General features: G+C 42.6%; 1 protein-coding gene across 7 annotated transcripts in view; it reads right to left on the minus strand.

Moving 5' to 3' along the window:
- Positions 1-23,666, minus strand: part of FOXP1 (forkhead box P1) — a 620,675-nt gene that overhangs the window by 174,181 nt on the left and 422,828 nt on the right. The window contains exon 1 of one of the 7 annotated variants that reach the window (XM_047779162.1): positions 2,112-2,270. The exons of the other annotated variants lie outside the window; for them this stretch is intronic. Coding sequence (XP_047635118.1) covers positions 2,112-2,186 — 75 coding nt within the window. The 5' untranslated portion in view covers positions 2,187-2,270. Of the gene's footprint in view, positions 1-2,111; positions 2,271-23,666 lie in introns of those variants that run through there. 7 annotated transcript variants of the gene reach the window in all.

Raw genomic sequence — 23,666 nt, forward strand, 5'->3', positions numbered from 1 at the left:
ACAGACAAATACACAGCAACGGGGTTTTGGGAAACCTGCTCTTGAAATTTTTTTGTGGTGACATTAACAGAGGCAGGATGCTTTTAAAAAAAAAAAAAAGGGAAGAAAGAAAAGAAAATTCAGATTCTGCAGACTTGAGAGGATTTTGTCACATGTATTTTTAAAGAACATATCGCCTGCATTCCAGGGTTGTGACCTTGATCTTGCTTTGGCTGCTTTTCCTTTACAGGCTCCTTCTCTGCTCTCAACCGAGCTACCTGTTTATCTCCAGGCACCTAGCGTGCCTACCTGAACACTCTCGAACCCGTCTCAAACTCATTATCAAAGTCCTGTCTTGCGGCACCCCAGTTACTTGACAGATGCTGTAAAGCCAAGTAAACTGCTGAAGGCAGAGCAAGTCAGCTTGAAAAAAGAGGATGAAGAGTTGAACAGCCATATTCAATTAAAAAAAAAAAAAGAAAGAAAGAAAGAAAGAAAAGAAAAGGGGGAGGGGGGAGGAGGAAGCAAAAGGATTCCTTCTGAAAATGCACTGTTGGTGTGGCAATGCTCTTCTGCCACGGAAGCAACTGATTTGTTATTGAGCGTGGAATGCTGGACTGTCTGTCATCCAGGTGCTAATACTCGGCTAAAATAACTCGTTGGGAACTGTCAGTGGGATGTTTACATAGGCCCCAATCTTTTCTTCATAGAAGGAAATTTTTTGCTGGAATTCATCTTCTTTTGATCTCACATTCAAAGCAACGGCAGCTTGATAGACATTCAAGTCTGAAAGCAAATCCAGACGCTGAAGATAAACCGCCAGAATATGACAGGCAGAAGCATCTAAAGCTTATAAAAACCAAGAGAACAGCATGTCGCCTGAGTATTACAATAGCAGAAATCAAGAGACATATTAGGTGGAACTGATCAGCCACAAAAACAGTTCAAAAGGCAGATCACAGAAACAGAGGATGAGGCTAGGAGAGAGAGAGAGGAGAGAAAAAAAAAAAAAAGGAAAGAGTCTGGTTTACTGCCTTACCTCCCTTTGGAGCCCCACTGTGCTTCAATGCCTGCCTCTCCACTTTTAGGAGGGGTGGAGTACGGGATTCCAATGTTCCTGCCTAACTCCGCTGGTCTAGTTATAAATGCTGCAAATGACTGCCTAGCAGTCCATTTCCAAGGGGCAAGGGGAAAAGACAGACCCTCACCTTGCTCAGTGGCCAGCACGCCACATTTTATTAGCCTCTCCTGCATCTGCTCTGTAACACAGTTGCAAAAGGCACTGAGCCTGGGCTCTATGCAAGTGGGCAGCAGGAAAAGTCCTCCCTCAAGAGAAGAGCTCTAAGTGGTTTGAGATGGGCCTAGAGACCTCAGAGAGGTCCAGTTCCCTAAAACGGCTCCTTACAGAGTGAACACAAATGCTCCAGCCTCAGCCACACTAACAGATGTGTTCCGTGCTACGGATAACAAACTGTTCAACACCTACCTGCTCTGAAGTCAACCAAGGCCATTTCATAAATGGATTACCGCAAGAACTTTCATGGAGGCACACAATTATTTCTTTTAAAAATTAAGCTGCTTATTCTAATTTGAACTCAGTGTATATAGTGAAAATCTAATTCTCCCAACAGTTTTGTACTTAGAGCTGTTTGTTAACAAACACGGAATGTGAACAGGCAGCATCAGGGTAAAGGGCAAGAGAATCCCACATTGTAATTTAGCCTGTGGTTGCCCCTGATGGCCATCACCTTCTGGGAGTGCAGAATGAGCTCTTCCAGGCAGCACCCTTGGATTTTAAAAATTAGCACATACACCCCCTGTTTTTGCATAGTAACCCAACAGCGAAATGTGGATTTAAAGATACTAACTGATTTTTTAAAAAGCTGTAATCAGTTTAGGGTTTGCCTCATGCAAACAAGATTCCTGGGTAACTAAGTTACAAATGGGAAAAACAAACAAAACAAACAAACACAACAAAAACCCTAACTAAGGCACCTTGGGTCAGGCCTACGCAGCTGTCTGATGTGCTAAGCTGACCTTCTGTCTATAAACTATACTAGTTCAATACATGAAAGTTGCCACTATTCTCTAACCTTAAAAAAAAAAAAAAAAAAGTTGTTTTTAATACTTACTCCCAAGTCCGCCAACTGAATAGTCCACGTTCCTGTAATGGTTCCATTTACCCCCAAAACAGGGAGGTTTACCATGTAAAGTGGAATGCAATTTCCCGTCTATATTCTAAAACACATTCTTCCCCTGAAAAGAATGCTGTCACTCCCAGAGTGACACAAAGAGCAGTAACTCTCCATTTCTCACGGCCATTAGAAGTCTTCAAAAAAAAAAAAAAAAATCTGCCATGTATAAAGACCTTCATTAGTATAATTAAATGACTGTTGGGTTTTTTTGATATAAACAACTTTTGATCCGTCATTTAAAAACCTCATAATAATATCATTAAAGAGCTACCATTTTTAAAAGAGAAATTGTCTGCTCAGGGCCATGGAAGAGTAGGCATGCTCTGGGCCGCTTCCTCTGTCTCCCTTTCAGACTTCTCCTGGACTTGAATGTCATCATAGACCTTGAATCCTCGGATGTGAAATGGCTTCACGCTAATTGCTCTAATTGCTTGAAGATGTGCAGGCAGGTGAAACCTGATCCCTGTGGCCATTGTAGAGACCAAGAACAACACTGGAATGTTTACACAGTAGTTTGATTTTAATAGACAGAAGGGCTGAGTTTAAGACAGCAAAAACACAGCTAATAGGTGACCCCTTAATGTAGTCCTCCTTTAAAAAAAAAAAAAAGACAACAAAATACAATTTCATGTTCTAAAAGGCAGTGTCCTAAATGCCAAGGTTATTTGCTTGACTCTTGGAGTGAGTACACGTTACGCTGCACCTGACATTTACACCCGAAACCCTACCCCGAATACATTTTTTTTTTTTACCTTAAAACAAAAAAGCACTTTATATGTCAGTCACCTTACCAACAGATTATGACTGTATGGTATTTCCAAGTAAGTGCATTCATTTAAATTTTAAATTGAGTATTTTTCACTTTTGCAAAACTCCTTGTCCCTTTTAAAGGAGAAGCCTTGTATGTCTTTGACAATTCCTCTGGGGTTTTGTGTTCCCCTTCCAGCCCTCTACCTCCATTTATGAAATTCCTGACCCTTGTCCATCCCTGAATTACACTGAAGTTGAATCCAAACCCTCTCATGTTGGGGCTTTAGACACATGTGCATCCTTGTGGTGCCTTTTTTTCTGTGTCACTGTGTGGGATGGGGGTCTGCCTCTCATTGATAGGGGTGAGAGCAGCCAGGGGAGTGGCTGACATACTTATTCAATGACAGTGGCCATTCTCCCCAGATATTTTCAAGAATTGAGATGGATACAGAGGTTTGACAATAGCTCCCCAGAGCCCTCTCTTAACAGAGCACAAATGTAACCATTCCTGGACAGGAAATACACCACAGCCAGACCAAGATAAAAATACAGCAGCACCCACAAGGTGTCATTAACAAAAAGAAACCCTCAAAGGTTAAAGGTAGGCTTAGGTGTTGAGATACATACGTATCTTTTATACACACACACACACACACACACATATATACATCAAGAATCTAGACCTATGGGAATGGTTCATAAAGAGCCAAGTAAACACTGTGTAACAGGAAATAAGAATTAAACATGTATTACATCTTGGAGGTTAGAAATCTCCAGATGCAATACATGTAAAATTGGGTTGTGATGATCGCTGAACAACTAAAAATATAATAAAATCACTGAGTTAAAAAAAAAAAGTATTACAGAATATTGCAAAACAATGAAATTATTTTAAAGTTAAGCTGAGCAATTAAAAGCAATAGCAAAGTTCCCAGATGGCTCAGCGCTTTAGAATCTGGCATTGTCACTGCTGTGGTGTGGATTTTTTTGGGGGCGGGGGCACACTTGCGGCAAATGGAAGTTTCCAGGCTAGGGGTCGAATCAGAGCTGCAGCTGCTGGCCTACACCACAGCCACAGCAACGTCAGATCTGAGCCGAGTCTGCGACCTACACCACAGCTCACAGCAACACCAGATCCTTAACCCACTGAGCAAGGCCAGGGATCAAACCCATGTCCTCATGGATACTAGGTTCGTTACCGGGAATTCCTGTGGCGTGGGATTGATCCCTGGCCTGGGAACTTCTGCGTGCTGCAGGTGTGGCCGAAAAAAAAAAAAAAGCAACATATATACCTTGTAAATGAGAACAGAGGAGGAGCAAGTACCCTATACAGCTGGGAGCACTGTCAAGCAAATGGCTGTTCTCCAAGTTATCCCGTGCAATAACTTCTGATAATGAAATACAAAATGCGGAAGAAGGCGAGGGCAAGAAGCCCGTTGAAAGCCATGAAACACTTTTAGTTATATAAGCTAAGTAGTTATAATATAGGAGCTTCCACTGCCTGGACTGTTTGTCCCCAAACACTGAAAGACAAAATAATGAAACAAAAACAATTAGCTAGAGCCCCCTTTCGAATCACAGCAACTGCACACACATTTAAGAACACTCACACCTCGTTCTAAAAGTTAAATTCCCCTGAAGAAGTAATGCTTCCCTCTTCCAAAAAGGAGGTGGGGGTGAGGGTGGGGGACAAGGAACCATTTATCCATTTAAAGATTAAGTATAAACTAGTTCAAGCCAGGGAGAGGAACATGGAAAGAAAAAGTAAACAGGACCTCACCCCCCACCCCGAAAATAGTTCCCCTTTGAAAGCTCTAGGCGGTGGGTGCCTGGTACCAAGAGCCGCCCCGTTCATTGGAGGGGTCAGGAAAGCTATGCTAAACCGACAGGTTCCGTTTACAGCAGGCCAGAACTTTGTTTGGATATACTGGCCTTGCTCCCCGCCAGCTTAACAACAGATGGCTAGAAAACTTTCATTATGCTGCACAGGACTGAACTGCAAACAATCCAGAAAACTGTGAAAAGTTTAACTCCCTCTAAACCAATGTGCCAAACCGGGGCCTGCCCAGAGCCAGTGAGCCAGCGCCAGGCCCCGGGGGACCATGCAAGTGATGGTTAAAACCAGAGCACTTGCTAAGGGCCCCAAGTCAACTCAAGGCACCATTCCAGACGCCGGGACAGCAGCGACCCACCCAAGTCTGGAGTTTAACTGTTCAAAGCCCAGACCTTATAAGGAGTTGTATGGATAGTCTCCTCTTTGTCTATTTTCCTAAAATGTACTGTCATGACTGCCCCTGGCCTTGGGAGAGAGAAAATCTTCTCCTAGATAGTTCCCAAGCTCCTTCCCACTCTCCCTCTCTCTGGAAATTGGGAGGATGAGGCCAAATAGTCTGACTGTAACACCCAGATTTAAACACGATTTATCCAAATCTGTCTATAATTTAAATATTCATTAAATCGATTCAATCACACGAACCCTAATATCTCTTAATGCTCCAAGACAGGTTATAAATGTACCTTCAAAGGTTTAATTCAATTGGCAATCTGAGAGGGCTGATCACCAGAAATGTGTTATTTTCATATTATTCAAGAAATGAACAAATGCGTTTTCCACAAATGTGTTTGAGAAGCTACCCTTTCCTGTTATTGAAAGAAAATTGTGTTTATTACTCCTTTAGCATAGTGTAAACTCATAAACGTCAACAGACAGTACAAGGAAAACTGTCAACTAAATATTGTTTCCTTCATGAGCTGTTCTTCCAAGTCAATTACGCCTTTCAACTTCTGGGGCATTGTATGATAAACTGGCAGTAAAAATCATTCACATTAATATACCATGGTGCCTTGCCTGCAAAAGGTAATTAAAGAAGTAAATGACTCATAAGAATAGACATATTAGCTGCAAAATGAAAGGCAACTGCGCTGCCACATAAAAATATGTACCATTAAGATACTGCATTTTCATATTCCTGTAATCAGCTTCAGTAGACTAATGCTTATTTAATCCAGTTCTGTGCTAAGTCCATCAACAACTGTTTTTTGCTGTTTTCTCCTTGACTGAACATTATGAGAACAGGTTTGGAATAAATACTGCAATGAGATTTTTGCATCCTCAATTGAAGAACAGGTTTTTACATTTTAAAATCTATTTTTCTTTCTTTGAGAAATACAACGTAAAAAAAATTACTGGTGGGGAAAATATATAATATATATATATATAAATGTACATTTATATAAAACATATATAGTACATATATATGTATGCATATGAGAGAGAGAGAGTCTGCTAGTGAGATATGTCTCTTTAAAATGGCAGAACACTTCAGGGAAATGATATTTGTTTCCACATTCACTGTTTCTGACCCATAATGTTATCAGCACAGGGGAGATGGCATCACGCCTCTACTTGCCAGATCTCTGCCACCTTTATGCAGTGCTCCCTTTTGTTAATAATGACTTCCACTACCATGAGCAGGAGGAAGGCAATTGAGCTTTTGGCAGGGATGGGACAAGTAAGCAAGAAAAGAGGAGGGAGGTGGCAGGTGGGGAGGCGGGAGAGGACCCTAGACTTGCCTAGGGCCCCCGAGTTCTCTTCCTTCCAAAGGGTTAACCACGTGACTGGAGAGCATCTTCTCAGAGAGAAACGACTGGCCCTCAAATTAAGTGCTCTGCTTTCCGTTCTCTGGTTTCCAAACTGCCACTTGGCTTGATTCTTCCTATCCTGTATTTCAGCATTCCCTCACCAGGCCAGCCAACCCACAGGCAAACATCATCCACCCGGTCTGAGACTGTTTTCACTCAAGTTGTTGCCTTCTCTGCTTCTGGAACCTTGATCCCCACCAGTGAGATGAGCCCACCGTTTGCACTATTAATATTTCTGGGAACACTGAGATGCGTGCAGTTTCCTGGAGGCTGGAGAAATGCCTCTTCTTGTTGTGGAAATTAGGGCTCTTTGTTGATGACTGATGTGGGCAGAGGGCTTTGCCAGTTCAGTTTGGGAGTTTTAGCTTTCAAAACTCTTGCAATGTCTGCGGTGTTCATGCCAGCAGTGAAAATCGGCCTATAAAACATTAGGCTATCTGTCTCCTATCACACTTGCCAGCAATTCACTCACTTTCAATAACATCTAAAGGCATTGAGACAGGGTCCACCAACTTATCAAAAAATCCAAAAGAGATGACTGAGTTTTTTGTTTGTTTGTTTGTTTGTTTTTTAAGATCACAGGCTAAGTTCTAGATTTCTGCACAAGTTGCACCTTCTCCCCCTTCCTTCCTTCTGTACAGAAATTTCTGTGACTTTAAAACTGATGAGCAGCCAGCCGGGCCTTCAAGGACAGACCAGGATATGCGGACGGCCCTACAAGGATCCTCGGCTGCTTATTTATCTTTTAACAGTTCTCAGAACTGCCGAGAGCCTCCCAGATTGAGGCTCCATTCTTTCCAGGTAATGTATGAGCACCTCCACGTTCGAGCAGACAGCCCCTGGAACCACAATTAACGAGATCTAGTCCTTTTGCTAATTAAGGAACAAAGGTTCCTATGTGTCCACACACGTGGAAAGGGGAGAGCAGGCTTCTAATTGCTTCCAATAGGATTTTTCATATTTAGGAAGATACTGGGATTGGGAAAGGAGAGCATTTCCAACATCCTTTACAAATGAGGCTTTTCAAAATATTGTTAGCTGTTAATAATGCATCATCATCAAAAACTGGAGAGTTAGGAATACCACGCACGTAACCTCTGTCTTCACGTGAATTAACCTATAGGTACGGATATAACGATATAGGAATTAGTTCTGAAAAACACACTAACAAAATAAGAAATAAAAGGCTCTTCTCTGCAAAAGAAAGAAAGGCGAGAAGGCCACTTCTCTGAGCCTGATATTCCTCAGACCTTAGCAGATTAGGATGCAAACGTGTAATTAGGAAAGATAACCCCAGTTTTTAAAGTAATTAGGGGCTGCAGGATATAGGATACCATCTCTCCAAAGTGTTACAAATGTACCACACTTCTAAATAACCTGCAATGCTTGGAAAGTAGACTCACTACCAAGGGCATAGCTGCTCTCAGTGAGGGAACAGTAAATGACAGACTGGCGTTCAAGTCCATTAGCTGCGATGTGAGAGGAGCACATTCACTAGCACGCGACCTGTGAAAAATCTTAGATCTCTTTAAATCTTTGAATTGGATTACTGCACTAATTCTTAAGAACTGCAATCCTTCAACCAAGTCAAATTACCCTCATTAACAGTGGAAAAACTGCCTCTGCAATAAGTTTTTTAAAAAAAAGATATTTATTACCTATAATCACTTGCAGATACTTCACCTAGAAACAGGATGCACGCAGGCGAACAACTTTGAAAACGGCGGCAGCCTGATTTTGCGTGTTCATTTCAGATTAAAATAAAAGTGAAAGCATGTCCATGGGGTTTAAAAAAATTTTTTTTCATGCCAACAAGACATTGCTTTTTATTATTACAACCCTCTGATGAGAAGCAAATAGCCCCATTTTACAGGAGAGGAATGGGGGCATACACAGAGGCATCACACCAACTGTCCAAACTCTCCTGGCTAATTTGGGGCAAGGGAGGGGCTCCCGGCCCTCTGCTCTGGGTTCAGAAGGGAGGAATTAAATCGGAGATACCGACTTCCGAGGCCACTACAGAGCAATGTACTGACGGCCCTAAATCATGCTCAGGCAGTTAAAAGGCAGGCAAAATAAATGAAAAGATAGGAATACAGCTTCGAGGGTAGAAATGGTCCCCATAATAAATACAACAGAAGCTGGCTCAGTGCTTTCATCACTGCATCTGCTGATACTGTTGAACCTGCCTTGAGAATTCATCAAATAAGTGCTTTTACAGTGGGAAAAGAAAAAGAAATGTAAATTGATCTACTCTGCCCTTGTTGCTCCCTAAAATGGTCTCATTGGAAATGCGATAAGAGCTTGACCGATTTTGAACAACTTTGGGTACTTTATGGCAAATGAGCTCTTTGAAGCCCCAAGGACCGCTATTCTTCAGCTCCAGGGATGTTACTGCTTTGCTTCTATTACTTCCTCACACCAGCTGGGGCAGGAGGATCCTCTCCACCAAAAAAAACGGAGCAACCTCGAAGGGCTTGGGCAGAGGCACACCAGTCTGTGTTTACTACAACGTACTGTTTTTCTATCACCCATTAAGGAAAGGGAAAAGGTGAACAGCCCTAAGTCGATTTTCAGAACTTGATGGTAACTGATACTTCTAAAGGGCTATCATAAAATGCTAACTGGAGTTCATAAGAAAAACCCAGCGGAACTACAAAGGCTTTGGAGTGACTTCTGAATCATCAGGAAAAAAAAAAATGTAGATAAATTGTGCTCAGGATAGCTGTATGTGAAACACATTTATTTCAAGCTACAGATGTGAAACTAGGTAGTCCTTAGTTAGTATAGGATGATAAAAATCGATTAAGTAGCCTATTATGTCCAATGATCCTAGAACCTACTGTAATCTTCTTTTTTAAAAATAACTACCCAAAACCAGTGGTTAAGAGGAGCACTTCAATTCCATGTCAGATACGCAGAGCCATGGCACTGTCTAATAATAATGGAAAAGGCATGTATTCATCTCAGCATGAGTCACTGCCCTTCTATCCTTCCAACGACCTTTCAAGGCACAAATTATTGTACTCATTTTACAGAGGAGGAAAACAAGGCCCAGGAAGGCAGACTAACTGGCCCAAGGTCAAACGGCTTCTAAGTGGGTCTATGACCACTTGGAGGTGAAGGAGGACCTTAGGGCAAAATCAGAGAGAGGGGCTGTTCAAAGGAGGGCTGGGAGGAAGGAGACCTCTGTCTGGGGACACAGCTGGACACAGTGATCCACACATCAGACAGTCTGTGATTAGCAGACTCCTCACCCACCTCCCACCCAACGGCACCACATGTTCGAAGGACAATGTGGAAACTGTTCCTCTTTGGTGTTACCATTTGCAGAGACTCTGCCCTTGCTCCTTCAAGAGCTTTATGCTTATCAATTGGGTGCTTTTCAAACAATCAATGCTTTGGCAGTGACCTCATAATTAACTTGGTTCCCCACGTTAACAACCTTCCTAAGCAAATGTTAAGGTTACCTTCTCTATAACACCTTCCATTTACATAGCAAGGCAACACCCAAGTTTTGATACCTACTCTGTACTAACCACAGGTGAGGCACTGAGCCTATGGCAGAGCCCCTTCCAAGGCTTACAGTCTATGGGAAATAGACAAGACATGGGCAATGCACAAATCCAGAACTAATGAGGGCCATTACAAATGAAGCCTTAATAAAACAACTTCATGTACTTGCCATCCTAACCTACTGTAGATAAGGCCATCGAGGAATTTGTCCACAAGGAGGTAATATTTAAAATGAGACCGGCAAGGAGAGAAGAAATCCAACAGCCAAGGAGCAGAAAGTTCAAGGACCCAGACCACAGAGGTTGAGAAGAAAGTATAGGTCAAAACAACAATAAAAGAGGAACATACCTAATCGTTGGTGAGTTAACTGTGTTGTTGTCCACACAACATTATGCCTACTTCTTCCTTTTTCAATCCTTTTATTTTTTTAAAGAAAACCTCTTTTATTTATTTATATTTTTTTGTCTTTTTGCCTTTTCTAGGGCCGCTCCCACAGCATTTGGAGGTTCCCAGGCTAGGGGTCGAATTGGAGCTGTAGCCACCCGCCTACACCAGAGCCACAGCAACTCGGGATCCAAGCCCCGGCTGCGACCTACACCACAGCTCATGGCAACGCCGGATCCTTAACCCACTGAGTGAGGCCAGGGATCGAACCTGCAACCTCATGGTTCCTAGTTGGATTCGTTAACCACTGCACCACAAAGGGAACTCCCCTTTTCAATCCTTTTAAGATAAAGACTTATACAGATTATGAATATGATTTTAATCAAATGGCCTAATAAATATAAACCACATTGTGTTGGCAAAAGCTATAAAAGAATTTATGTAATTATGACTGAAAAAGGAACAGCTTAGAGTTGGCCCTTGTGTATGTCTGTCTTTACCATTTTTAAGGCTGTCATGCATTGGCAGCAGGCAGAATTCTAAGATGAGCTCCCACATTCCTAGCCTCGGTTTCAGATATTCAATTAAACACTCATGGAGGTATAGTGAGGTGAAAGACTGCAGCTACAAATAAGGTCCAAAATCAGCTGACCTTAGGGTAGGGAGATCATCTTAGCATGCCTGAAAGAATCTCATGGAGATTCTATTTTGGAGTTTATATTAGCGTTTAGAGATCAGATTAGAGATCAGAATGGATAAAGTCAGACTTTAAGAGCACGAGAAAGATGTCATGTGCCAAAGCTGGCATCAAGGAGAGGTAGATCATGTGGCAAGAAACGTGGGCAGCCTCTGGAAGCTGAGAGTGGGCCCTGGCTGACTGACACTCGCAAGGAAAGGGGGACCTCAGTCCTACAACCACCATGAACTGAATTGTTCCAACAGCCCAAATGAGCTAAGTAGATTATTCCCCAGTGTCTTCAGACACGAACTCCATCCAGGTAACACCTGACACTCTGAAGCTTATGATGCTCAGACTGGAGGAGACCCAGCAGCTCCATGCCTGATCCCGTGACCTATGGGACTGTGAACGAGCAAATGGAGGCTTGACCTGTTTAGTTAGTTGCAGTGTGCTAGGCAGCAACAGAAAACCAATACAGGTAGAAAATAGATATAATCACATTGCCTGTACCTTAAGTATATGAAACAGTTTCTCTTACAAAATGAGTGAGAACTTAAATGGAAGAGAGGAAGGGAGAAGGGGAGGAGAGGGGAAGGGAAGGGCAAGACTGTGTTTGCTTTCCTGTCCCACATGGACCAATGTGATGAACTAGGACAGGCCACTCACTTCTCTCTGGGCCTCATTTCCTCACCTGCAAAGAGGAGATGATAATAATGACAGCAAGGGGCATCTTAGGAGCACACAGAGGTGAAACACTTTGAAAGTTGTAAAAAGCACCATCCAAGTTACTTTTCACTTTTCCTTTTAAGATAAAGACTTATACAGATTATGAATAATTTCTTTCCTGAGTCTGTCTGTCTGTCTTTCTTTCTCTTTCTTTCTTTCTCTGGCCCCACCTGCAGCATGCAGGAGTTCCAGGCCAGGGATCGAATCCACATCAGACTAGGGACCCAAGCCACTGCAGTGACCAAATTGGAATCCTTAACCCCATGAGCCACCAGGGAACTCCTTTCCTGGGGCTTTTTGATTTTCGATTTTCAGTTTTCTTTTCCAATGATGCCAATGACCTATTTTAAAACTGATCAAGAAACAAATATGGAGTTTCCTTGGCTAGAGAATAAAAGGAGCATCTCAAACCATCCTGGAGCTTCTCACAGTCCATGTAAAGCGGGTGGAGATACCTTCCAGGAGAGAAGGGAAAAGAGGTCAGCCTGTGTCCCTGGTGATGACAACCAGCCCTCCCATCTCCCTTCCTCCATCTGTTCCACAGTCTTTGGGAAGATGGAGTCAGACGGCTTGGGTTCAAATCCCAGCTCCACTTTAGACCTCAGTTTAACTGCTCTGCGCTGTGGATTTCAAGGGTGTGAAAGGGTAGCAACAACTCCACTCCCTCCTAGGGTAGCTGTGAGGAGTGACACAATACATAAAGTGCTTCCTAAGACAGTGCCTGGCACTTAGCAAGCACTATATAACCCCTGTTGTTAGCATTTCTATTACTCCTGATATGAATTTCAGAAGAGAAGCAACTTTTTTTTTTCTTTTTTAGAAATTCTTTTCTCGCCCCAAGAGAATCTGGAAGACTTTGGAAAATTGGGCTCCCTAAATACGTAAAATCTTATCTATAATAAGGATTTTACCACTAATGCCTTTTCATGGTACACTATAAAACCCATCCAATCTGTGAGGAAAAAGCGAGAAAACCCCTCCATGGTCATGATTTTGCCACATTTTATGTTTGCTCACAGGATAAAAAAAGAGACTATCAAGGTCCTTAAAACCATGATTTATTGCTTTTTAACAAGTACTTTGGGCAAAGCCAGAAGAGAGGATTCCCCTGCTGAAAGACCAAGAGGAGGTAAGGCAGTTCAGCCAGGGGGTCAGTGACCAGCGCAGCCAGGAAAAAAGGCAAAAGTAAAAAGAAATAAAGGCTGAGTCCAGGGCACAGACTTCCTTTTCCTCCTCACTCTTTTCTGGCTGCCTTTCTACCGGGCCTAGGGAGTGAGGAGTGCCATCGGCTTTCCCGAACTCACAGCTGAGAGGGCAGGGCAGCCCAACCAACAGGCATCTGGAGCAGGGTAGTGAGTGCTGTGCTGGGGCGTGCAAATGCCCAAGGGCAGGTGTGCAGAGGCAGCCAACTTGGAGCAAGTAGCTGGTGTCCCTATACCTGAGCAGCAAAGGAAGCCTAGCAGCCAGGGGAGGGGGTTGCACTGAGCGTGGTGAGGGAAGTCTAGGACTGAGAGGGGTGTGCCCATAGGAAGGAATATAAATGTGACCATGAAGGACTTCCCGCTGTGGCTCAGTGGTAACGAACCCGACTAGGATCCATGAGGACGTGGGTTTGATCCCTGGCCTTGCTTGGACTAGGATCCATGAGGACGTGGGTTTGATCCCTGGCCTTGCTTGGTGGGTTGAGGACCCGGCATTGCTGTGAACAGTGGTGTAGGTTGCAGATGCGGCTCGGATCTATGTTGTGGCTCTGGGTAGGATTACAGCTGCAGCTCCGAGTGGACCCCTAGCCTGGGAACTTCCATATACCATACCTATGGCCCTAAAAACAAAAACGAAACAAAACAAAACAAAAAAACAGTGACCATGGAGAGTTTGGGAGCTGAAAGGGGAGCCAGAATGCCCAGAAGGAGCTGGCTGAATCATGAGAGAGAGGCCAGAACTTGCAGATCACGAGCAGAAGTTGAGACTTAGGTTTATTTCTTTTTAATTTACCAAAGAGAAAAATCAACTCTGCAGGTATGGGAGGTATAGAGTACTATGAATTTTATCACATGTATACATTCATATAATCACCACCGTGATCAGGATACAGAACAGCTCCATCACCCCCAAACTTCCTTGAACGATCTCATACCCATTCTCCATCTCTAACCCTTGGCAACCGCTGATCTGGTCTCCATCACTGCAGTTTTGTAGAATGTCCTATAAATGGAATCATATACAGTATATAATATTTTGAGATTAGCTTCTTTTACTCAACATTATACCTCTGAGAGTCTTCTAAGCTGCTGGTTATATTAATAGTTCATTCCTTATTACTGCTGAGGATTGTTCTACTGTATGGACGTACCAGAGTTTATCTATTTGCTCAGGGAAGGACATTTAAGTTTTTCCCCAGCCTGGGGACATTCATGCGTAGGTTTTTCCAAAAACATAGGCCTTCTTTTCCTTAGGATAAATAGCTAAGATATAGCCCTGGGTCATATAGTAACTGTAGTATTTAATTTTTGAAGAAACTGACCAACTCTTTTTCAGAGTGACTCTCCCCTTCTACATTCCCATCAGCAATACATCAGGTTCATTTGTTCCACATCCTTGTCAGCACTTGGTTTTCCAGGATTTCGAAAATTTTAGCCATTTTAATAGTTAAGTACTGCTATCTCATCATGCTTGTTTTTTTCTCACCATGGTTACAAGTTGCATTTCTCTAATGTGTAATTCTGTTGACCAATTGTTCATGCCTTTCTTTGGTGAAATTTCTGTTCAAGTCTTTTGCCCATTTTTACTTTTTCCCCCCCTTACTGTAGAAGTTTAAGGGTTCTTTATGACGTTTTCTACATGCAAGTTCTTGGTTGGAGATATGGTTTTCAAATATTTTTTCCTAGTCGGTACTTCGTCTCTAATCAGGGATCGTATTTGTAATCTAAGAAAATTCGTTTATACTGTTTGGAGGAAAGACAGGAAGGATTTTAACATGGGGGCAACTTACTAAGAAATTTAAAATATGTCCTTGGAAGCCAAGGACAGGCCCAGTGTCCTCTGCACATGGGACGAGAACAGGGTGTTCTCATGGCGCTGCAGGAGCTTGTCCAAAGCAGCCCATTCAGGACGATGCTTTCAATGCTGTGACTAACGATGGCATGTAAAGGTGATGTCTTCCCATCCTCTGTTTTTAGTGCTGCTGAACCATCCCAGGTAATAAATCAAAGAAGCCAGGGTGGCTATTTGTATGGTGAGATAAGGGAAATTAATTTCAATGCCCAAACATGGACCTCCTTATATTAAAAAATGACTTAGCAATCCAAGCCCTTTTCATGAGAATTATCTTGGAACACCAACACCTGGAAAACACACACACAGGAACCATTCACCCTCTGGATTTTCATGGGAAACATTGTTGTTTCCTGGAATTGGGAAGTCAAGGGGAAGAATCCTTTATAAAATGAGTAGCAAAAAAATAAAACACTGATTGAGCAAAAAATGTCTACAGACCTTCGAGAAAAGGAGGATTATAATAATCAATTGCACGTCGTGACATTCTTTCAATTCTTTAAAAAAAAAAAAAAACAATACAAAAACCCTTCACTATGCTTTGCAGGTATTCCAATTATTTCCTTTTCACCACAAAAGACACTAAAGAGTTTAAAACATGTAAAAATATAAATACCAGGACCTTGGATGAGAGTATACAGAATAATAGTGAGATTTCTAGGTGGAAGCGTGGCTGGAACACAGTTAATGCCTTGGCTGGATACTCAGGGGAGATGATGTGCAAGCCAAGCCCAGAGACTTCTCTAAGCTCCCCAGCCGCCCCCCACCCCCCGTCTGTGTGTGCTGTGCTCAGAACAATGTAAAGCCATCCATCACCCATGAGCCTGCTCCACTTGCTGTCGCCAAGCGAGCAGGGTTGCCACCTGTCCAGCTTTCCTTCAAACAGTCTCACACACAAAATCCTGCTCTGCTCCAGGTTGAAACTAGCATCTTGTCTGGACGCCTGAATTGTCCAGTGTTTTGGAAGCAGCAAGAGCCCTCTAGCCTCAACTTAGAGAAATCTTATTAGAACTTGCTTCTTCTGATCAAATTCTGGGGCTGTTCCAAGTGGGCATCGTTTTCCTACCTCTTTCTCTTTGCTTCCCTTCTCATCTCCTAAAATTCTCTTCTCTGAGGGATCTTCTGAAAACGTACACATCAGGTCATGTAGGTGGATGCCCCACTGCACTCTGCAGGAATATTTTGTCTTATTTGTCTCTACATACCATAGGGGTAAATAACTGTGCTGATTAAATAACTGAATGAATAAATGATTGTGCCAAGGTAAGGAGGTTCTTTTACGATCCTAGCCTTACCTGCACTTCTTTTTTAAATATTTAAAAAATTGGAAACATTCTTGTCATCTGCCAGGCAGCAATGCATTTCTGAGTTTAATAATAAAAAGCTCAGGAATTATAAAGAAACAATTGATAAACAAAACTATATTAAAATCGAATATGGCTGAAATAGCATACAAATTCGAAAGATCACTGAAAACCTGGGTAAATAATTGCCTATCATCGTTAACCTAGAAAAAAAAGGTCTAAATTTTATGGTACATAAGAATCTCTACAAATCGATAAAGAAATAAAGAAATCCAACAGGAAATTAAGCAACTAAGAAGAAAGAAAATAAGGATGTCCTTAAACATTTTTTAAAGAGTTGTTAATGTCACTTTTAAAGGAAATTTGTATCTATTTATTTGTTGGTTTTTTTTTTCCCCCATTTCTTTCCAAAACGCATGCCCAAAGATAAGCATAAAGCTTTGAGCTCCAGAGAAAAAAAATGAAGTCTGCTCAGATGAAATAGTTTAGATGTGGCACTGTTTTCAGATGAGGTAATTTAGATGTGGCACTGTTTTCTCTCATTTGACATATATTTAGTGCTTCCGTGATTATGAAAACCAATCTCAGTTTCCCCACCTATTAAATGGGAACAAAGTGCTTACCTCATTTAGGTCAATCTGGTGAGAACACATGTAAAACCAGACCTAACTTCATCTACCTTATCTCTGATTACTACATCAGGCACTAAACCACAGCAAGCAGGAATTCTGAAAGAGCCAGCCTAGCAGGAAGGCAGGGACTGGGAAAGAGCTACAACTGAAAGGAGAAGGGTTTATAGGGTCAGTACAGGGGGTTAAGATAAACTGCTGAGAAGGTTCAAAATGCAAGAGCACTTCCAGTTCAGGCTGTCAGAGATGTCCTGGAGGCAATGGTGTTTACACCACACCTTGGAGGGTAGAGTTGATTCGGGCATGCCTCAGGCAACTACACACTGGCAATCAGAGTTAACCAACATTTACTGGGCTAAGTTCCATGTCATTTGCTGAAGATAACAGTGGTAGAGAGCAGAGATGGCCTCTACCCTTGGGGGATTTATAATTAAATAGGAAAGAGAGTTTAAAGATACCCGAAAAGCAAAGCAACAGTAAACCCAAAACTTAGGAGGATCATCACTTATCTGCATGGGCTCTGGGAAGAAATGCTAGTTATGAGTAAAGGGCCAATTCTTGGTTGACTGGGTATAAGAGTGTTCACAAATGCTTACTATATTATGCTTTATTACTTATCAAGTATGTTGTATAACAAGTTTAGTAACTTTTAAGGTCCACTGGTTTTGTTTTGTTTTTTGTTTTTTGTTTTTATTTTAACATCTCCAAAATTAGGATGGCTCTTAAAAGAGATAGGAAAAAGAAAGAAAGAAAAAAAAAAGCATTATGGATTAACCCACATGGCTGTCTGCCTTTTTTTTTTTTTTTTTTTTTTGGTTTTTAGGGCCACACCCTTAGCTTATGGAAGTTTCCAGGTTAGGGGTCCATTCGGAGCTGTACCTGCTGTCCTACACCACAGCCACAGCAACATGGAATCCGAGCTGCATCTGTGACCTACAACTCAGTTCCCAGCAATGCGGGATTCTTAACCCACTGAGAGAGGCCAGGAATTGCACCCACATCCTCATGGATACTAGTCTGGTTTGTTACTGCTGAGCCACGATAGGAACTCCTTGGCTCCATTTTTATATTATTACTAGTACATAAAATAAAGGTCTTATAAAAGACTCAATGAAATACAGTACATTTTTTATGTATCAAGTATTATATTTTAAACGACAATAAACATGTTTTAAAAAACTAGATTGTGCCTTTTATCAGTCAGATAAGCTAAGCATTACTTGGAGTGCTCTTCTGAAAAAGAGACAAGGAAGTTCATACTCTCAGTACAGGTGATAAACTCAGAGACGAGCTATGCCTCCACTGAATTCAGTTCATGCTATAAAATCAGATTCTGTTAAAACTGAAAGTATTAGTTCTGTTTTTGTCCGAACATTTCCTCCCTCTTTTTTTTTTTTTGGATGGAGAGAAGGGAATACAATGAGATTGGAAATCATTTAACTACAAAAGCAATCATTAGTCTTTACTCAAAAGATTATCAACATCCCTAACCCTAGAAATCATTTAGTCCCTAACTAATTCAGGTATCTCAATTATCTCCATACCTGATCTAATTTTAAGAAATAATTTGGTTCCAGAGAGTCAGAAGTGCCATTTATTCGTAAGCTTCAGCTTGGCAGCTTAATAGCAGGAAATGGTTTTTGCCAAAACCAGGGCAAGTGTTTGATTCAGACTTCTTTTTAAATTCTCAGACTATTCTTCCTTCCCTTCTGCCTCCCCACCCAAATTTCCAAAGGAAAGCCACAGAAAGGCATTGGTGTGAGATAAGGGGACATCAAGAAGTCCTGGGGAGGATGCTTTTGGGATGGAGCAGGACAGCCAGGCAGTGGCAATGCACGCATCTCTATTTTCTTTTAAAGAGCAATTATGATTTAATATGGTAATATTATGTCATTAAACCTACTCAACTGGAATAAATTCCCCTTCTGATATGCATTTAGAAAAGCAGTTCATATTCTCTTCCCCAAATATATCTATTACATTTTTGTGTCTATCCGCCACTTCTCTTTTTACCATGATACTTGAGATAAGTTTCAGACAGTCTGGCAGAAGGAGAAAAAAAAATACAGCCACCCTGAAACTTGATACTTATCTTGCTCATCGAGACCTTTTTGATCTCTGTGAGTGAAAATTAATCCTTAACTAGAAGTACATTCTCCAGCTTCCCAAAGCACAAAATTTCTAACGTCTTTTTACATTTTTTTTTTACAAGGACCATTACTTATTATTATTATTATTATTATGGCTTCCCCTTTTTGTTCAAAAAGCACCATAATTTAAATTAATAAGTTAAGTTTACACTCAAACGAGGAACTGTCACATGCTTATTTTCCAGTTATGAGTCTTTACCGCAAGCAGATTAGAGCTATCATTCATAATAGAGTTTTCCTCTAGCTCAACATTGAAAACTTGGCATGGTGGTGTTTGCTGATACCAATAGAGATCCTTTTTTCTCTTTTGGAGTTTCCCAGGATATTAGTCCTCTGAAGCTTCCACCTTTTAAACCTCAGCTTTGAGGAATTACCCCAGATTCAACTGGGATACTGAAGAGAGAAGAGTGTGATGATGTGATGGGGGTCAAGTGTGGGTTCCAGAGCTTAAAATCACTGACAATGTTCCAGCTGTTTACCTTGCCAGCTAAGAGCACAGACTGTGGCAGGCACATGGGGGTTCAAATCTCTGCTCAGTCAGTTGTTGCTGTGTATCATTAGGCAAGTTCTTTAATTTACTGGAGCCTCAGTCTCCTTAACTGACAAATGGGAATACTACCAATGAGGGCACACATTTGTTGGGAGATTAATGACTACATCTAAGCCCTTGCAAGGCACATGCCATGAGTAGATGTTATTAGTGCTATACTTTATTGATTTTCTTTCGACAAGGCACCACCTCTCACCAAAAGAAATTAAACTGGCAGCTACTACTACGCATATCAGGATGTGGAATATGGTAGGAAGGTTGCTTAATTCAAGCTGGGAACAAGGCTGGGTGGAGGGCAGACTGTGAGGATGGGGAACAGGCGGAAGAGTTTCTGAATTGTGCTCATCTCTGCCCACCCACCCAAAGACCCAAGGCCGCTAAGTCTGTCCCCTCCTGCTTTCGCATGAAGGGGGCTGTAAAAGTAACCACTAAGAAGACACAAAGGAAAATTTTAAGGGCGATGGAAAGAGGCACCGCTGTCCTGGATAGAAAGACACAAGTGTAAAAGCCCAGCAGTTTGGCAAAATACATTTCCGTTAGTGGGTTTCCAATAGGGGATGTGTGAGTATTTTGGGGGCAGAGCTAATGAAATAGACTTACTTTTGGGTTACACCTTGGACAGAAAACTGGCCACTAGAATTATGATATTTATTTATTTACTTATTTATAGGGCTGCAGGCTAGGGGCTGAATCAAGCCACAGCCATGCCAGATCCAAGCTGCATCTGTGACCTACACCATAGCTCACAGCAACGCCAGATCTTTAACCCACTGAGCGAGGTCAGGGGTCAAACCCGCACGCTCATGGATACCGGTCAAGTTTGTTTCCACTGAGCCTTAATAGGAAATCTGAATTATGATATTTAAACCCAGCGGGCACCTTAGATTGCCAGCCAATCCAAGGACCTACTTTTTCCCAAGTACCTATGTAAAAAATACAGACAAGAAACCTGAGGTCCAAAGACGTAGGTGATGGCCCAAGAAGAGAATGATTGGCAAAATCAGTCCAAAAACTGCCTGGGATCTTTCCCTTTCTACTGTATCCCTGACTCTTCCTGCACAGGTGAGCAGGATGCTTCCCAAGAACCACGCTCTGTCCACAGCTCCAGGCCATGCTGCCACACTACAGTGTGAACATGAAAACACCTCCTCCAAGGCACACGCTTCCAGCAACCCCACAGAGACAAGTACCTTCTGAACTTCTCTATCTGCTCCCCTGCAACCTGCAAATGGGAGCCCCCACATGGACTAAAACCTTTGACAAGGCCTCATCACATGCCAAGCTCTGCTGAAAGCTGATTATTTCACGTATCGTCACAAAACGTTAGGAATTACCATGACCTGCAGTTTTACAGATGAGGAAATGAAGGCATGGAGAGACTAAATAACCTTTTTACAATCCAAAACCTTTTTACAATCTGGTTGCAGGGCTGCCGAGCACACGTGCTCCTAAATACAGCTTCTCTGCTGTCGCCTGTTCTGCCCACACTCCTTGTACCTCGGCAATCCCAGAGTTCAGTCACTCCTGCCTCCTTTTCCCTTCCCTCCCCACCGGAAGCTGAAGAACAAGCATTAGGAACAGTATCTGCAGTCAGAATACTAAGATGACCCTTGTTAACTATGGTTTCCCCATGAGCATGGGCAGAACCTGTGGATACAATGGATTATCACTCCCTTGATTAGGCTGCATGGCAAAAGGGGTTTGCAGATATAATAAAAGTCCCTCATCTGTTAACTGATATTAATGAAGAGAGTTTCCTTGGTGGGCCTGGCCTGATCAGGTGAACCTTTAAAAGAAAGGCTGAGGCTCTACCTGAGGACAAAGAGACTCTTCTGCTGGCCTGGAAGAAGCAAGCTGCCATACTGTGTGGAGGCCACACGGCAGGGAACAGTGGGTGACCTTTAGAAGCTCAGGGCTCAGGTCTGCAATGAAGTGAATTCTCTGTGAATTCTGGAAAATGACAGATCCTACCAGCAGACCCCTAGCCTTACAGGACATTAGGACCTGCTGACACCTTCATTACACACTTGTCAGCTGCTGAGCAGAGGACCCAGTTAAGCCAGGTCTGGACTCCATGGCAACTGCGAGATAATGAATCTATGCTGTTTTAAGCTGCTAAGTTCACAGTATTTTGTTACACAGCAAGACAACAAAGACACATACACACAGGACCTCTTTCACAGCAGATGACTGGGTTCCACAAGAGTCAGGGTGAGAAATCCCTGGGACCACTTGGTTGAGGCAGTCCCATGCATGTGGTGAACAGCAGGGACTCTGACAGAGAGACTGCTCCAGAACCCCAGCTCTCGAACTTCCTAGCTCTTCAGCCTTGAGGAAGTAATTTAATTCTGAGACTCTGTTGCCTCCTCTGAGAAATAGGTAGGATACCAGTACCTACCACACAGAATTGTCACAGACATTGCATAACACACAGAAAGCAATTCACCAAGTGCCTGGCCTGTTACTGATAATGATACATGTTAGCTTTGGCTGGTACTGGCAGAACAGTATATATAGTTCTGTACATTGGGCCTCAGTTTACCCATCTGCACCACAAGAAGGGAGCAGGGGAAAGACTCTGAGCTTCCTGCCTGGGCTGTTGCACTGATAGCCTTTGCTTAACCACTCTTCAAGTCTTGGCAAACATCACCTCCCCCACTTTTCCCCACCCGTGCCCAGAGCAAGCATTCCCAAGGAACCACCTAGTCAGGCCCATGCTGGCCCACCTAAAACCAGGATGCTGAACTTTGTGAAGGAGTGTTTACAATTGGTGTCAGTCTTCAGATAAGCACATCCTGCTTTCTGTTTACCAACCAGTTAAAGGCCCAGAGGTGTACCTGGCAATTGCAGCACCTCTGCTGCAGCTACTCTCACGAACCTGGGATCCTAGCCCACCCTGCTCCTTCAAGCCTCTCCAGAGGAGCGAAAAGGCCCGCAGGATGGGGAGAAGCAGTTAAGTCAGTAGCAGGTTGTGGCTGCAAAGTTTTCTTCCAGCTCTCAGGAATCCAAACTTTTATCGGGAATTAAATATTCCTCAGGGACTTTTCCAAGTCTGCAGATATTTCCTCTTAAGGATTCCAGCCCCTACCCCAAACATGTAAGCAACATCTCAACTTTCCCAATGAGCCAGAGGCTCTGAAGTCTGATCAGAGACTACCCACTCCCAACCAGTCACTCCCCAGTCCACGCCAGTATTAGGATCTTACTTGCAAAGAAAACACTACATCAATGTCTTCTAATCCTCCTGGTTAAACGCGGGATGACAAAGAAAGATACACATCATGGAATGACCGGGTTGCGTCTGTTCGGGCAGAGGTGTGTCATGTTCACGTAAAGAGAAGGATTCCAGCCTAATGGAAGTAAAACCGCTCAGAGCTCAGCTCTAATGAAAGAAGCTATTCTAAGAGACAATCATACATGATGAGAGGGCACGTCCACATCACAGAGCAGACAACTTCACGGAATAAATGACAGTAATTTTCACAGACTGGGTGCTTTGCTTTCTAAAGGTGTGTTTTCAGAAGCCCTGCAATAAACCTTAATAAATAACATTTATGGAGTCCCTACCATATACACATGGGACACAGTGTACAAGATATTGTAACAACTGTGTACACCTGAGACAAGGACCTCAAGAATAAAAGATTCATCACAGTCTAGATACTGTGCAAGCCACTTTCCCCTCTGTATTACTCTATCTCAGAATTGCAGCAGCTTGATTTGGACTGTAACGGGCCTGGGAATCCATGTATTCTTTGAGGAAAGCTCTAAAATCAGCATCTATTTAAGCCCACTGTATGAACAAGGAAAAACACACCAAAGGAAGCTATTTTAGATGTCTCCTCTAAGATCATGACAGTGGGTGTCCATGGAAAGCATGTTTCCTGTGATCATTCCTTGGCTACGGGTTCTTCTATTCTGTCTTCTAGTCACTGGCGGACAATGCTGGGTAGAAACAAAGAGTGTGGTGGCTCTGGAGTCAGACATCCTGGGCTCAATGGCTGGCTGGCCACGTACTAGCTGTGTGACCTCGGGCAAGTCGTATCACCTTGCTGTGCCTGGTGCTGCATTTATTACATGAAGACAATAAATGGACTTTCCTTCAGGG

The sequence above is a fragment of the Phacochoerus africanus genome, chromosome 1, assembly GCF_016906955.1.
Source record: "Phacochoerus africanus isolate WHEZ1 chromosome 1, ROS_Pafr_v1, whole genome shotgun sequence".
NCBI classification, from domain to species: Eukaryota; Metazoa; Chordata; class Mammalia; order Artiodactyla; family Suidae; genus Phacochoerus; species Phacochoerus africanus.